The sequence below is a fragment of the Vulpes vulpes genome, chromosome 3 (genome assembly GCF_048418805.1).
Source record: "Vulpes vulpes isolate BD-2025 chromosome 3, VulVul3, whole genome shotgun sequence".
NCBI lineage: Eukaryota > Metazoa > Chordata > Mammalia > Carnivora > Canidae > Vulpes > Vulpes vulpes.
This window is the reverse complement of record NC_132782.1, coordinates 6,020,840-6,038,854: the sequence shown is the minus strand read 5'-3', so window position 1 is coordinate 6,038,854 and position 18,015 is coordinate 6,020,840. Positions and strand designations below refer to the sequence as shown.

Sequence of the window (18,015 nt, the reverse complement as noted above, 5' to 3'; positions counted from 1 at the left end):
CAAAATATTGTCTTGTATGGGACTAATGTACTTAACCTAAATTGATCTTCTCTAAATCCATAGCCCCTTGATAGAATATGCAAATCATTAGTGTCCTGAAGAAAGCTCTACATCAAAGCTGGGTTGTAATTATTAAAACCTGAAGTGGAAAAATATGTGATTTTTTCAGTATCTCAGCAGAAATGGAATAATGGATATCTCAAGGGACAATTTCAGCTTCAGTGCAAAAATAAGAGTGGGTGACTTCTATGAAGCCAGAGATGGACCGCAGGTATCCATTTTTTAAAAAGTATAGTCTTTAAACCAGAAAGTAGTACCATAACCTAAATGAAATAAATTTCACTGCACTCCAGAGCATTGCCTTTTGTTAGTTAATTCATACAGCTATACATATAATTTTGTGGTTAACACTCACCAAAGCCTCAATTTACAATATTCCAGTAACAAGGAGCTTTGAACTAATAGCTGTCTTTTTTAATTTTTTTAAGTCAACATTTTCCTGTTTATTAATTTTGTCAACAATTTTACAGTTTATACAGGTGTAAAGTATCTGCATGTTCACGTGAAATATAAGAAAATATTAGTTCCCTGAAAGGTAAACTAATTTAAAGGTAAATTAATTTGAATAGGAAAAAATATGTTGTTAGAAGTCAGTCCAAAAAGGAATAAATATGCCATAGTTTTTTGGAAGGATCTTGTCCATCTGATTATGCCATGCTACGTGATCCATTTTCACAAGTGAGGTAATTTGGGGTGGGGGGAAGGTCCCTTAATATTAGGTGAGTGGAATTTCTCCTTTTTACAGAGACTTAATTTTTCAGTTAATTATATACATATCAGAAAATATTACCACAACTTCCTTTTTGCCTGTGGGTTAAGTACACAACCTTACCAATCAGCACAAAGAATCCACCAGAGACATTTTATTTCCTATGTGTTTTCTTTATGGTTTTGCTTTTGTTTCTTCCTTGGATTCAGCTGTGTATGCTTATTATTCCCTTTATCAGCCCCACTGAAAGAGGTCCTAGTTAAGGAGTGAGGAGACCTAGATTCTTGTTAACCTATGAAGTAGTTTTGTGATTTGAAACATCAAAATAATTCCACATTTTTCCTCAATTTCCTTGTCTGCAAAATAAAGAAAGACAATAATAATTTTACTTCTGCCTCATAGGATTATGGTGAGGTTAAAATGAGATCATTTGCATGAAAATGTTTCAAAAGGTTAAATTGCTCAGCCAACTGAAGTTGTTGATATTTTCTTTCTTGATTGAATCTTTCTCCCTTATGGCCCATTCTAATGCACAGAAATAAATTTTTTCCAGTAATATTTCTAGTGTGAATAAGCAGGTTTTTCCATCCTGTCTTTCCCGCTAATTTTATAATTCTAGAAATAAATAAAAAAAAAGGCCTTCCTAATTCTACAGGTTTCTTTTGAGACCTCAAAGGTAAGGGAATTTTCTAAGAATACAGTTTCAACCAAGCAGAGACATAACTAGAACTCAAGGTTTCTAACAGTGTTCTTTTACATTCATCATATAACCTATTTTCATTATTGGCTATGACTTTTTAAGGAACAAGTTATGTCCAGGTCTGCTTGTTTCCTGGTAATTCAGAATACCAAAATTTATTTCTCTGAGGCTTAGCTTCTTTACTGAAATATATTCTAGGAGTTTTCTCTTTTTATTTTTTACACTTAAAAAAATGTTTAAACTTAGACTAAATCTGCTGCCAAACAGATTTTCAGAATTTTATTGTTATTTTAACTACTTATATATATACTAGATCAGTCTCTTATCACGAAAAATATTAGAAGACAATAATAATTTTACTTAAAAATTCTAATCATTTTTTAATTGTTTGGCTCATGGTATCAAATCCTTATTTATGCCAAAGATATCCTTGTATTTTTAAGCTTAGTAGATTTTTGTTCTGAGAGGAAAGCTAATTGCTGTTCAATACATAAAGGATTTTTAGTTTTGTATCAGTGATAATTAGACTTAATCTATAAAGCCTCATTAGGCAAAGTAAAATGTTCTTTGACATCCATTCACTTTTTATTAAACATAATCAGTGTTTTCCAAATGTGTATTGCTTTGTTGAGAGATCAATTCATCAAGGAAATATGATGAATTAATAAATCCAGAATATGTTAAGCGGCCAACATTTCAGCAGACTGCTGAGGGAAAATATTAGAGTACTTCTGTCAGTTAAAAAAATTAGTAAGTTGGATTCGTTTCAGGATATTTTGAGAAAACAACAATTAAAGGTAAGTAATCCCAAAAAAGTTCAGTTAACTCATTAGAAATCCATATAGTACATATAATTGTAGATCCTATTTCCATATGTAGCATGATGAATATGTATAAGCATATAGTTAATTAGATATGTGTATAATTATGTAATAATTTTATATGAAAATGAACAAAGATTATATATTTTTGTTAGGGTAACTATGATTTGTGATCATTTGATTGGCCCTAAATTTTGTAGAAGATGTAAAATATAGTTTGGCCTAGCCACTGTCACTATGCAGAAATTACCTGTATGTGTTTATAATATGTCTGCCTTTATACAAATTATGGAAAGGGAATGATGACTATATAGATACTGAAAAACAAAACTGCATATTGAAGGATTGGGAAGAAATGCATCAAAATTTTAATGATAGATGTAATGGTTGGTGGTACAATGGATCATCTTTTTCTTTCTACTTGCAAGTTTCACATTTTCTATAATTTGCTTGTATTACATACAATGCAAAAAACAATTTCCTATTAAAAAATAAATATTTTTACCTCTTCTAATAAAGCTAAGCATTCAGTTTTCCAAATGTATGGAGGTTGTACATAATGATTTCAAATATTACTGCTACAGTTTTCCAAGCGTCATTTATCTATTCTGGGTGATTGATAGCAAATGAAATGCTGTATTTGCAGATTCGTTACTATTCTTAGTCACTTTCCTAATGAAGCATTTGCATTGGAAAATATATTTTCTCCATCACATTTTTCCTTTATCTCTTAAAATTATCAAGAATAACCAATATTAGTTCTGTAAGTTCTAATTTTGTTCAAGGTATTTCAAAAATTTCAACAGTGGTATTGCAAAGGTCTGTATTTTACAAATTTAGGAAATGGTAATTTCTACAAGAATTAATTCTAGTCTGCAGTAGAGAACCATGGTTGGGCATCCCTGGGTGGCTCAGCGGTTTAGCACCTGCCTTTGGCCCAGGGCATGATCCTGGAGTACTGGGATCGAGTCCCACATCGGGCTCCTTGCATGGAGCCTGCTTTTCCCTGTGCCTGTGTCTCGGCCTCTCTCTCTCTCTGAATAAATAAATAAAATCTTTTTTTTTTTTTTTGAAAGAGAGAGAACCATGGTTATTTTTATGTTATTTTTCAGTCAAGATATTTCTGAGCTGAAGATAGATCATATATATATATTTATTAACAGCAAACATTTGAAAATATTGACTAACTTTGCATATAATATAGCAAGATGAGAGGTATGAGAGCTTATATTTATTTGAAATTTAAGTAAATCATCACTAAAGGACAACAATCTAATTTCTTTTAAAAAATAAGAAAGAGGGATCCCTCGGTGGCTCAGCGGTTTGGTGCCTGCCTTTGGCTCAGGGCGTGATCCTGGAGTCCCGGGATCGAGTCCCACGTCAGGTTCCTTGCATGGAGCCTGTTTCTCCCTCTGCCTGTGTCTCTGCCTCTCTTTCTCTCTGTCTCTCATGAATAAACAAATAAAATCTTTAAAAAAATAAGAAAGAAAAGCCCCTTAATTCAGGTAAATAGAGTTGACATAAGAAATAGTTCTTATGTCTGTATTCATTTTTCATTTTCAGTGATTATTTCAGTCTATTCATTTTCAGTGTTTATTTATTTCAGTCTACAAATGTGGTAAAGGATTTGTAGAATCAGCTGCTTCTCAGTATCTTCTGATACTTACATGCCAATCACTTCCTATGGGCTTCTATAAAAATTGTGATTTTAGGGACAATAGACTTCATGGAACAAAATGAACCTTCTTATAAGGCCATGCTTTACTGGCTGGCTATATCTTGTAATGAAATTCTGTTAACTATTTTAGTCAGTGAAACCCCTTTGAAAAGAATATAAAGTAAATAGGTTTCTTACAAACTTATGCTTCATCACATTAAAAAAGAATTTGTGGAACTGTTTTCATTTTATTTTGGTTTTGGGTGTTAGAATATTAGAAAGTAAGGATGAGCTCAACATAGTTTAGTAAGTATAAAAGTTATATCTATTTTACTTAAATATGATATTTAGGTAAAAAGGTATTCACACTTTTAGGAATGTGTGATGGGTTCAAGATAAATTATTAATGACAAAGATTATTTTGAAACATGATAATCTACTTTGAAAAGTATGTTTTGTGAATTATAGAGAAGAAAACATTTAAGCATAAATATAAGCTTATTTTTTCAACCAGTAAATTCACATAGACTAATGAATGTTTACTGTATTCAGGATAGAAAGGTAAAGAAAAAGGAAAGATGCAAAGAAGGAACAAATTAAAAGTGACTTAGAAAATGCTGCCTTTTCTATTTGAGATGTATATTTTTTAGAAAGTTTTTTTTTCTTTTTAATGGCATAAGGCCATGAGAAAAAAAAATTTATAGTTCTTACTGAAAAAAAGCCCTTTTTCTTAGTCATTTAATCAATAAATACTTGTGGCAAATATTTAATGTGCCAGGCATTTTTTTCCCCCAGATAAATTTTCCCTAAAGGTGTTTTCCTTAAAAACTGTGAACACATTTCACTACAGAAATGAACTTGAAAGCCTGGCTTTGAAAAAACAAAACTAGTGTTTGTAAGAAACTGGAGAGTACAAAAGACATAAAAGTTATGATCACTGTCTCAGAGAAGATAAAACACTGAGCACAATTGCTATCCAGCAAAAATCAGGGTTTTGTTAGTAAGGAATATAGGGAGACTTCACAATAAAGCAGACAACACACAGTCTCTGGCAAGATTGTAATGCTGCTAATTATTTCATATAAGAACAAAAGATTGGGAGTCCGCAACCAGGGTTCTAATTCAACTCTGCTGTTAACTGTCATACCTAATGCAACATAGCTGTGGGCATATATGGACACTGAGAATATGAAAGATCAGTACCAGAAATCTATAATACTGAAAATTTATGTCACTAATGTACCAGGTAGGATTTCTGACGGCTAGGCAAGGGGCCTCTACTAGGGGGCCAACTGTATGAATCCAAATGTGGTGCTAAGGAGGTATTTGAAGGTCATGACTCTAAGAAGGTAACCTGCTGTGAGTACTAGGAAGCATAGCCAGCATTGTGGAATGATTGTATCATACCACATCTTTCTCAATGGTTTTTTTTTTTTTAAAGATTTTATTTATTTATTCGTGAGAGACACACAGAGAGAGGCAGAGGGAGAAGCAGGCTTCATGCAAGGAGCCCGATGTGGGACTCGATCCCAGGACCCCAGGATCACGCTCTGGGCCCAAGGCAAGAGCTAAACCGCTGAGCCATCCAGGCGTCTCCTCAATGTTTTGTGGTTTTTTGTTGTTATTGTTTTTAAAAAACCTCAGTGGTTTTTAATAGGGTTTTAAACCCCATCTTCCAGCATAGGCAATCTTACTCTTTCACATCTTTGAAATGCTATTCACTATATGATATTAATAAACTATATGATTACAGTAAATTAAGAACCCCTAATTCTGTAAAGTTCATAGTACATAAAGCTCTCACTACCTATCCTTGGCATCATAAAGTAGCTAAAAATAATCACAATGTTAAATTATGCAATAGGCATAATTCAAGAAAATTTTGATTTTTCTTATGATACTAACTTTAGTGTATTTCTTAAAGTGGGAAGTTCTATCAAAAATATTTGATGCCTTCACTTTGCTTGTGCCCTAAGATTTTTCTTAGACTCCTGGCAGGCTAATTCAGCATCCTATGTTACTTTGAAAAAACTGAGGCCTACTTTTCTAGGCCTTCATTTCCTCATATGTAATGTGAAGGATATTTATCTTAGGAGGTCTTTAAGATCGATTCCCTTTTAGGTATGACATTCTAAAAGCTTTTTAATATTCAAATTTTTAGGAAGTAAAGGATTCTGTAAGTATACTTTTTAAAAAAATTTTATCAGAGAGAGAAAGCATGAGCAGGGGGAGGGGCAAGGGGAGAGGGAGCAGGCCCCTCACTGAGTAGGGAGCCCCATACAGGACTAAATCCCAGGACCCTGGGATCATGACCTTAGCTAAAGGCAGAGCCTTAAACAACTGAGCCATCTTGGCATCCCTCCCTGAAAGTATATTAACAAAGAAAATGTAATGAAAAAGACCAGTTTTGTTTACTTGAGCTGTGGTTACATTTACTGAGAATTATTCAGCCAGAAATAATTTGGGTAAATGATTGATTCACCAAATGACTAACAGACCTAAAATTGTCAGATCAAATACCTTTATCTGGATTTAAAGTATTCACCTCAGCTATTTTACTACCAGAGGCAAGGACTAGGATAGAGAAACCGCTCCCATTCCAGAAAAATATGAGTAAAGTTCCTCCATTCACTTATATAACATTGAGCATTGGAAAAGTATTAGACATCTCAAATATTAATGTGGGATATTGATACTTAGTGGCGAAGGCCTGCAAGTCCATGCTGAAATTGCTGTGGCGAAGTCTTGATGATACTAAACTTAAAAATTCAGTAACTTGGCAAATAGATTACTCTGTGAATTGACTTTTGGTGGACTGATATACTTCTTTTACTTATGTACTCTTTACCCCCAAAAGAAATCAGTCTGGAGGTATATAAAATTAAAGAAAATGGAAGCAACAAAGAAAAATAAAGATAAGCCATGATATCAAATTGAAGTAGGAATGAGACTTAAGAATACATTTCATTAAAACCTGAACATGTTGCTGGCAAACCACAGATTGAGCTGTTAGTGAAATATAGTTTCACTATATTTCTATATGAAATAGAATATTTCTATGTCCTAGTTAATTAGACAATTCAGTGGCTATAAGATAAAGTGAAAACAGGCCAATGGCTCATAAGATGTTCAACTATACTTTAGAGTGTCGTTTGTGAAGAGTAATAGAAATGTTGAAATACAAAGTTGTATTTAAATTAAATTTTGTAAAAAAAAAAATAAATTTCGTATAATTTTTGGTTTTCTGAATATAGAAAATATTTTTAAATTATTCATTTGAAGTAAATGCTTTTTTTAAAGTTCTATTTAGTATAAGCTATAAAATACCTGAGAGTAAAAAATTTATTTGCAGGCTTTCTCAAGTATTTTTCCATTCTGTATCTTCACTATATTCAGGAAGAAAACCTCATTACCATTTTCCTTTTCCATGTTACCTAGAGACCACTTCAAACTTTAATCACCTTTCTGGTCTCCATTCACACTTCTCTCCTTCACATGCAGGTAGTTTTTCCTCCTTAAAAAAAACAATGTTTTTACCTTCCTTTCCAGCTCTAATTCTTTTTTTTTTTTTTTAAGATTTTATTTATTCATGAGAGACACAGAGCGAGAGAGAGAGAGAGAGAGAGAGAGAGGGAGAGAGAGGCAGAGACACAGGCAGAGGGAGAAGCAGGCTCCATGCAGGGAGCCTGACATGGGACTCCCTCCGGCGTCTCCAGGATCAGGCCCTGGGCTGAAGGCGGCGCTAAACCACTGAGCCACCTGGGCTGCCCTCCAGCTCTAATTCTAAGCCCTAATTCAGACCATCATTATTTTTTTAAGTGAACAGTTCAGACAAGTTCTTGTCCCAAACTCTAAACTCTTTTTCAAATTTATTACTACTTGTCATGTGGTCCTTGAATTACCTGCATTAGAATAGCATGAGGTCTGAGTTAAAAGTCCTGGTCCTTTTGGGGAGAAGATTCTCAATTACCTTTAGAGACTGCTATGCCTTGTACAAAGTAGATATCTCAACAAATGTTTAAGTAGTAGAAACTCTTTATAATACATGCCAGTCTTATATTGTACTTTTATAGTGCACTGCGGTGTATGTTACATGGGGTACTTATTTACTTAATTATTTTGTTCAGTCTTCTGAAGTAAAACATAAATCTTCCCCCCCCCCCTTTGAGGTATGTATAGAAATGAAGGTCTTATTGCTAAAGATTGAAATTAGTAACTCTTGAAAGCATTATTACAATGGTAAAATAGACCTGATCTTTCACCATGCCCATCATGTTGATCATCTACATTCTTTTTGTCCACGTCTTTCAAATCTTAGTTAAGAAAGATTATTTTCAGGAACCGTTTACTGTCTTAGTCTTAGAAACTAAGAAAAAGGGATGCGTGGGTGGCTCATTGGTTGAGCACCTGCCTTGGCTCAGAGCATAATCCTGGGGCCCTGGGATTGAGTCCTGCATCAGGTTCCCCACAGGGAGCCTGCATCTCCCTAGGCCTGTGTCTCTGCCTTTCTCGCTCTCTGTGTCTTTCATGAATAAATCAATAACATCTTTAAAAAAAAAAAGAAACTAAGAAAAAATAATCAGTAATTTTGATACATAATTTCTGATTGACCAAAAGCTTATAGCATACGAATCAGGTAATATAAGTTGTATTTGCTTTTTCTGAGGAAAAGCTTATTGAGAAAACTCCCCTTTTTTCCTTTACAATAGTTTTGACGACTCAGTGAATTAAAGCTCTAATTTAAGCTTTAGATTTTCCTAACAGTCCATTTCTCATTTTCTAAAATCCAGGAGTCAGAAGACTGTATATGTAGCACAATATATGCAGTTTTCTTAGCAAGTGTTTATAAATGCCAAGGGCAAAAATGTAAATGATAATGTCAGCATATTTGTCTGGTAAATTTTGGGCACCAACGTAATCTATCCTTTTTTTGACACAGGTATATTTATTTTCCTAGCTGAATAAAACATAACTATGTAAAAATTATAACTGGATAAAAAGATAAATTGATAAACCCTTTAAATCTTGGCTAAAGTTGACTTTATTATTAATAAGATACCTTAAAAACTAAATGCAGATTCCTTTACAGACTTCTTTTATTAGTCTCTCTTCTACTCCAAGTGTCACAAATGTCACTTTTATATTTTTCAATTTATGTGATGCATGCTGCCTTAGTGCCTAGGAGCATAATAGAAAAATGAAAACCTAAACTAATCAAAAGCTTCCCATACTGGTGAACATAAAATTGTTTTGATGGCTTCCTTCTTAGTGGTTTGTGGCATAAAAAAGCAGTTAGTACAATTATTGTTCCTATTGACCTCATTTGAAATATCAGCAAAAAATTTTTACTTTCTACAAAATTCAAAATTATTTTTCACATGAGAAATACTGAAGTGAATTAGTATAGATATTATTTTAAACATATAAATATGGACTATATGCACTACATTTTTTGACAACAATCCTGCTGTGACATAAGTTGCTTTCATAGTTGCATGAATGCAACAACATAAATGAATGTGCTTTCACAGTTGAACATTGTGATCAGTCATTTACCAAGTATAAAAAAAAATCTTAGTAACATCAATTAAGTACATGTAGTGGTTAAGAGCACGGGTTTTAGAGTGAGACAGTCCTGGGTTCAGAATACAGTTCTGGGGATCCCTGGGTGGCTCAGCGGTTTGGCGCCTGCCTTTGGCCCAGGGCGTGATCCTGGAGTCCCAAGATCGAGTCCTGCGTTGGACTCCCGGCATGGAGCCTGCTTCTCCCTCTGCCTGTGTCTCTGCCTCTCTCTCTCTCTCTCTGTGTCTATCATGAATAATAAATAAATAAATATATCTTAAAAAAGGACAAAATACAGTTCTGTTCCTTGTTGCCTCTGTACTTCAGGGAATTATTTAACCTTACTGGCTCAGAATTTCCTCAGTTGAAATGTAGGAACAATAAAACCCAGATAGAGCTGTTATGAAGATTAAAGTATATAATATGTTGAAAATGTCTGAAACAAAGCACAGTGCTTGAAATGTGGGATATAACTATCATCCATTATGGTAGCAAGAGTAGTATTTGTATTTTTTTTTATTTTTTTTTATTTTTATTTTATTTTATTTTTTTTATTATTTGTATTTTTTTTGAATGAGTATCTCATTCAAAAAATGAATGAGATACTAAGGCCGAGAAATAAGGTGAATATAATAGTATATTTTGATCAACATGTGAGGAATAATAAAAACAAGAGTCAAATTGTATCTAAATACTCAGCAGGATTATTCCTATAATGCAGTAGCATTATGCTGGTGTATGTGTTCCTGCTGGGGGTCTTACAATGGGAAGTCTCAAATGTATAATATATACCATGTCCCCTATCATCAGCTTTAGAAATTATCATGTGGCCAATTGTTTTATGCCCCCATCTACTTCTACTCTTCCATAATTTGCTGAAGCAAATCTTACACATCTTACTTCATCTGTAAATTTTTCAGTGTGTTTGTATCTCTAGAAGATGAGGACTCTTGTTTCTACAAGAATATCATTATCACACTTTAAAATGATCATTTCTGGATATCATCAAGTGTTAGGCATTGTTCACAGTTTCAGATGTTCCTTAATTGTCATAATCTGGTTTATCTTTTAAATCAAGAAATAAAATGTATTTGATACATCTCTTAAGGCTCCTCTAATCTTCGTACAGTTGTTTGTTTTTTTTTAAGTTCTTGAAATATACTTGTTGAACTGAATACTTTGTTGAATTTCATAAAGACTGGATTTCACCGTGTGGTTTAACATACACTAGTTATCTTACTTCTTCTATAAAGTTATAGTAAATAGGTCCAGACTTAATCAAATCTAGGCCTGATTTATTTGGTGGGGGGCAAGATTAATTTATAGATAATGGAGTGAACCTCCATCAGGAGGTTGATGTCTGTCCAGTTGTCTCTATTTCTGATGATTGCCAGCCACTCAAGTTCAGTGCTTAGTTCCATGAATTCATCAGGTATTACACAATGTTGATATTCTGACTCTTATATTCCTTCTTGATTTATTAGCTATAATATTTCTATAAAGAGAAACTTCCTTCCATTATTTAGATAGCTTCATGATTGGTTGAACTGGTAACATATGAAAACAATCTATAGGGATGTCATCACACAACTACTATTTCCAAATATCTGTCAACTTTATCATCATTATAGTTCAGAAATGGTGATTGATATATCTTTATGTGTTTATAGATACATATGTTTATAAATATATGTTAATAGATATAGATCTCTCTATATGTTTAAACTTGATCATTAAAGTAAGGATACCGAAGATATGCCAAAGGCAATGAACAATTATAAATTTAATTAAAAAATAAAATTCCTAAGGTTTGTACTAGCTTTTATAAACTTCAAGATATCCAAATTGACCTAGAATTTTCTGACATGTTGATCACTTTTGTTCACTTTGATTTTAATATATTATTTCTATAAAATGTTAATTAAAAGGGAATGCAGTGGTGTCTTTTGAAAGAAGAAGATGTCATTCCCCGTATCAGGGCAATGGAAGGCCGTAGAGGAAGACCGCCAAATCCAGATAGACAGCGAGCAAGAGAAGAATCCAGGATGAGACGTCGGAAGGGTCGACCTCCAAATGTGGGAAGTGCTGAGTTTCTAGATAACACAGATGCCAAATTGCTAAGAAAATTGCAAGCTCAAGGTAAGAAATATATAATATACTGTAATAATCATACTAAAAAAGTCTGTGTATCTCTTAACGTTTTTGACTTATGAATGATACAGTTCTCACTTTCTAAAAAATAGATATTTGTGTTAGAATTAAAGTAAGAAAATAAGGAATCCCACTGGTAACTGGAGTTCTTTGATTAGGTAAGCTCCTTTCAAGAGCCATACTCATAAACACATCATACCCTGTGTGTTTGGAACTACAAATGTGGGGGATAAGCTTTTAAGGCTTGCACAGAAAGGGAATCAACCAGCACTTGGCACATGCCTTAAGGTTGTGCCAACCTTCTGGAAATTCTCATTTTAACAGCTCCCGATTCCTTGAGGTGGTACAAGGGAATAACTCCAAAATATGTGGATCTGTGGAGTAAATTTTCAGTCAGAGAACTCCAATTACTGGTAAGTAACCCCAGTCTTTTTAGTTTGGGTTCTTCTGTAGTCTGGATATATCATATATATTTTCAAAATGGCCAAGTAATAGATTTAAATCAAAAAGTATTTTAAGATCTCTAGAAAGTGTTATGTATAAAGCATAAAGTGCTCATATTAATCTCAATTGTATTATAACTGAAAACTACAATGTAAATTATCAACATGAAGTTCCCATGCCATGTCTGACACAGAGAAAACTGACTAAAATATTTCTGTTATGAGTTATTAATTACAAATGTGAATCCTCTTAAGGCTATCTAAATATACATCAATACCTGTGTTGGTATATAAACATATATATCAATATAAAGGTTTAATAATAAAAACTGACTTAAAAAGCTAGGATTTTTACTTCTCATGGTTTTTTTCTGGAGGAAAAGTTTGGCTTATTTCCCTTTATTGTAAATACCATCATAATTCTTTGTCGCTGCTCTGTTTTTATTATAAAACAGACACCCACACAAAAGCTTATAAAACAGAATGCTTTACAGTAAAGAGACACTCATTCTCTCTCACTATAAAACAAAAGATTCTCATGAGTGGCACCATTATTAACAATTTTTTTTTGTAAATCTGTTGAGAAACGTGTACACACACTCCTACATACACACAATATATATATGTACACACACATATTTTTTTCATTTCAAAAATAAATGTACTTATAGTGTACATCCTGTTCAGCTTACTTTTTTCCATTTAATTTGTGTTGAACATCTTCCTGTATCTGCACTTAAAAATCAACCTTACACATTTAATAGCTGAATAGTAAGTAATGCACTGTGTATAGCTCCACCATATTTCAGTCAGTCTTTTTTGATGACTATTTGAGCTGTTTCCCAGTCTTTGCTATTACAAACAGCCCTGTAGTAAACAGATATTATGCATTTATTCATATCCTTCTATGGGTATGTCTGTCTATAGTATAAAATTGCAGAGATAGAATCTTTGAATCAAAGCATATGTGCAAAAAAAATAAAATATTTTAAAAAGCGTATGTGCATTTTCAATTTTGGTAGCTAGCAGGCAAATATGTCTCCAAAAAAGCTTGCACTAGTTCATACTTCAATTAATAGCAGGTAAATTAGCTGCCTGGCATGTAACTTAATGTCCTATAATTTTTTCTCTGCCTTAGTATGGTAGTGAAATTTTTTTTAGTTCATTTATTCATTTATTTGTTTAAGTGATCTCTATACCCAACATGGCTCAGATCAAGACTTTCATGCTCTTCCAACTGAGCCAGCCAGGCACCTTATTTGGGAAATTTATGTTATTTTATTTGGTTTCTGTTAAGACTTTCATCTCCCTTGAATAGTTACTAGTGAAGGTTGAAAAAAAGTTAATGTATTAACAGATATAGCCATAAATGATAAGTTTTTAAATTAATATTGTTGGTAATCCACTGACTCTTTGATGAATGTATAATAGTGATGAGTATGCATTGTTTACCTAATATAAGAAAACTTGAAATTAACTGATACCCAGAGCATGAGTTTTTCAAGTATATCTTGTGTATCTAATAAAATACTATTAATGCCTAGTATCTAAAATAGCAACTTTATATTTGTAAAATTAACTGAATTTTATTTTAACATTATAGGGGCTAATTATTTAACTTTTACCCCAATTTTTTTCTCCCTCTAGATTTCAGATTGGTTTGTTTTCTGTTACATTAGCCTCCCTTTTTACGTTGGCATTTTGCAAGTTCTGATATCTTTGACCTGATTATGTATATACGTTTTTTCTCAACAAGTATATAAATGTTAAATATTTAACAGAAAATAAATAATACTTACAAACATATATGGCAAAATATGCATGTTTTTCTTGGGAAGAAAGGAATGTGTCACTTTATTACCCCTTTAACTTCTAAAGGGCTTCTATATTAACAGTTTGGGGGGATTATCTGAGGGGATCCTACAAGTTCCTCTTATATATTATTATCATACTAGGCCTCAATTAAACTAAAAAACTGAACTAAATTTGAAGAAAAATTCAGAACAGAAAAATAAATGCAAACTTTATATATCCAAACATTATGAAATGAGAGCTCTCTAATTTCTCAAGAGAATAAAGATAAGAATCTAAGAAGGTTTCAATATGAAAAAGACTTTAACCTAATAAATAAACTCACCAATACAATTAATACCTTAAATTTTCTAAGATATCAAATAGTACCTCTACATTTCATATATCATAGAATCTGAGATGCCACAATCATTTCATGCACCACTATTTAAAGATGCACTACTAAGAAAGAAAAGTACTGCCAATTTTCAGGCACATTCTGATTTTAGATTATATTTTAAAATGCATCTCAGAATCAAAGAAATGTGGTATATGTAAAATATCCCTAAACCTGTGTGTAAACTACTTCAAAAATAAAATTTTATCTTTGAAACTTAAATAGGTAATTTCTTAATCCATAAATATTTTTCAAATGGATATTTCAAAGATTTTAATTTACTTATTCATGAGAGACAGAGAGAGAGAGAGAGAGGCAGAGACGCAGGCTCCATGCGGGGAGCCCGATGTGGGACTCGATCCCGGGACTCCAGGATCAGGCCCTGGGCCAAAGGCAGGGGCTAAACCACTGAGCCACCCAGGGATTCCCTCAAATTGATATTTCAAAAGTTGTAACAGATAATCTATTTAGCAACCATAAGCTAAATAAATGAGAAGCTATTGGAAGCAGTTTATTTCTCAGAGCCTGAGTGAATTCTCTAGATCTTTTAACTCATTCTCCTTCCTCCATAGTGCTTCTAACTTTTAAAAACACTTTCCAACTACTCATAAAATTTAAGCTATATGAATATTTTTAAAGATTTAGAGAGAGAGTGAGCGAGAGAGAGCACATAAGCAGGGCAGAGGGAAAGGGAGAAGCAGACTCCTCTGCTGAGCCGGGATCCCAATGTAGGGCTCAATCCCAGGACCCAGGGATCATGTCCTGAGCCAAATGCAGACGCTTAACAGACTGAGCCACCCAGGCACCCTGCTATGTGAATTTTAATGATAAGAATTTTATCTTCCTTGCTAAAGTAAAAAGATACGGGTTGAACTTTTAAATGATTTTCTGTCCTAAGGGTTTAAAAATGAAAAATACTGTGTAGTTGTGTGGGGCTTGAAGTTGGCCAATACATTCATACACATATACAAACCTAAATATAGCATTTATTTATTGTAAGCCAGACTTCTATTTGAGAGCATCAGTTTTGCTTGGAACAAAAGATCATACCTATGCCACATTTACAAGAAAATATTCTTTTTAACACTTGACACATCTTTACATTTTAAGGTAGACTTAGGTCTTTATAGCAGAGTTCAGTGAAAGCTTTCAGTTCTTAAATGTTAGAAAAATAGTCATCTGGTACTATCATAGGTGAGAACAGTATTCTTCAGGTAGATTATTATTGGAGTTTGTTGATTCAGTAGCCTACTTTATAGATTTTTATTTCCCAGGGTATTTAGTGAACAAAAGAAGATCCTTTTTATGTGGTTCAGAAATTTTTGATGATGCTTATAACTTAGTATTGAAAATTATTGGACGATTAAAGATATATTTCAGCATTATCTTCCATTTTATCTTTCATCAACAATTCCAGTTTACTAGGTCAAATAAGACTTTTTACATCCCATCTCCTCTTTTAAAATACTTGTTGGTAGAAAATCAGCCGTAGTAACCAAGGTCACTTCAGCTGTTACAAAGACACAGGTTTAGATTCTTGTCTAAAATCTCAAGGCATTCAATTTTTCTTAGAAGTTCTTAGGACCATACAAACTGTGAAGTCAGAAGGACCTGGGTTTGTATCTTGGCTTTACTATTTAACCTTTGTGAGCCTTAGTTATTTCATCTGTAAATTGGGGATAATGTTGCCTATCTCATAAGATTGTTATGAAGATTAAACAAGTTCATATAATTCAAAAAATGATGGAAATTATTAGTAAAGCTCAAGTAACTCAGGTGTCAGCCAATCATATTCATTATTGAATATAATATAAAGATTTCTTGAAACTCATCTACAAAGTTTAAAATAATGTCTAATGTAAGATGGTATTTTATGAAAAAAATATTATGATATACTACTTTTATAGTTAAAAGTATTCTGACCAAGTTTGCCAGTAGAAGAAAGCATGACATTACATGCCTTCTGTATCAGTTATCCCACTGCCACAGTAATGCTGGGAAACAGCCAACCACAAAATTTCAGTGATGTACAACACCAAGCATTAATTGTTGCACAGATGGAAGCAGCTGGAGGGAAATTAGGCAGCTCTGCTGATCTTGGCTGGGCTTGTTCACATATGTGAAGTCAACTGATTCCACATGTCCCAACCTTCAGCTGCCTAGCCCAAACATGTCGTTATAGTAAATGGCAAGGTACAAGAGTAAAAATAGAGTACAAGTATATGTTTTAAAACTTCTATGTGCATCACAACATCCAGTGCTAACATCCTACTGGCCAAGGAAGATCACATGGCTGAACTCAGCATCAAGGAACAAGAAAATGTATTTCACCTCTTCATAAGAGGAATTGCAAAGTCACACTGCAAATGATATGGATGGAGGGAAGAATGAATAGTTGGGGCCATTTAATTATGTCAGCCTATCACAGTTTCATATATTTGTCTTTAAACATTATGAAGACTAGGTTGTCTTTGAAATTCACTGACATTCTGTACTCTTTTTTTTTTTTGGAGATTTAGGCCCTCCTTTATAAATGAAAATGTCACTGGATTCAGAAATTTTACCATTTATATAGCTGATTGAGATACAGATTTTAGAGGCTTTGTATTTGTTCTCTTTGGGGTTCTTTCTCCTTTTTATATATTCTGTTATCTTTTAAGACTGAAGCTATATCACTACTTTTGCATAGTAAGAGCTATTTTCCTACAATGTGGGAATTAACATGAAATGTGAAAAAAATATATACTTAGATTGGCCTCTATGAAGAGGATTAAAAGTATCATTTCTGTGTAGTTCTGTATATGGGATCATACTTGGTGAAATAATTTGGCAGATTCTAGGGGAAATTAACATGAAGTTTCCTGAGACACCATTCTCCCAGTTGGTATCTAACCTTAGGCAATTTTCTTAAAAATTATGTCCTTCATGATACCAGTTTCACAGTTATTGTTTTTAGATTAGCAATCATGTAAAGTTGTTAATATTCCTTGAAATTTTATGTTTTTCAGAAATAGCCAGGCAAGCAGCACAAATAAAGCTTTTGAGAAAACTTCAAAAGCAGGAACAGGCTCGGGTTGCCAAAGAAGCTAAAAAACAACAAGGTGGGTGACTTAAATGAAAACATACACAGGAAGAGTAAGTATTGGGGAATTCATAAGAAGCTTCTCCTCTTCATTCCCCTGCTGATGATATCTGTGCTTTGGTTTTTCACCATAGCAATAATGGCTGCTGAAGAAAAGAGAAAGCAAAAAGAACAAATAAAGATTATGAAACAACAGGTACGTTTATGTGTTAGAACTGATTTTTATAATACAAATGTTATGTTGGGGGTTCTATTGGTATATGAATATATATATACATTTTCTTTTTCTTTTTTTTATATTTTCATTTTGATTTCTGTTGTGTATCTTAGAAAGTTGTCCTCTTGCATTAGTTAAAATTCACCTCATCTTTTTTTAAAGATTTTATTAATTTGAGAGAGCAAGTTTGTGTGTACATGCATGAGCGGTGGGGGTTAGGGTAGGGAGCAAGCTCCATCCCATGATCCTGGGATCATCAGTGATGTTAGCTGAAGGCAGATGCTTAACTGACTGAGCCACCCAGGTGCCCCTAAAATTCACCTCATTTTTGAACCAAGTCTTCTACTTCCAAGTTTTTAGAGATTACCACAAAGTAAATCTAAGTATTTTTCATATTCTGATAGACTCTGAATATAAGTTGACAT

The 18,015-nt window shown here is 33.2% G+C and overlaps 1 protein-coding gene across 50 annotated transcripts in view; it reads left to right on the top strand.

Moving 5' to 3' along the window:
* The window catches only part of BAZ2B (bromodomain adjacent to zinc finger domain 2B), a 290,834-nt gene that overhangs the window by 202,068 nt on the left and 70,751 nt on the right, over positions 1 to 18,015 (top strand). For 31 of the 50 annotated variants that reach the window (XM_072751680.1, XM_072751660.1, XM_072751683.1 and 28 more), the window contains 4 exons: positions 170 to 271; positions 11,438 to 11,648; positions 17,300 to 17,392; positions 17,508 to 17,569. In XM_072751680.1, coding sequence (XP_072607781.1) covers positions 170 to 271; positions 11,438 to 11,648; positions 17,300 to 17,392; positions 17,508 to 17,569 — 468 coding nt within the window. The remainder of the gene's footprint in view (positions 1 to 169; positions 272 to 11,437; positions 11,649 to 17,299; positions 17,393 to 17,507; positions 17,570 to 18,015) is intronic. The other 19 variants (XM_072751670.1, XM_072751666.1, XM_072751652.1 and 16 more) reach the window with 1 other exon arrangement.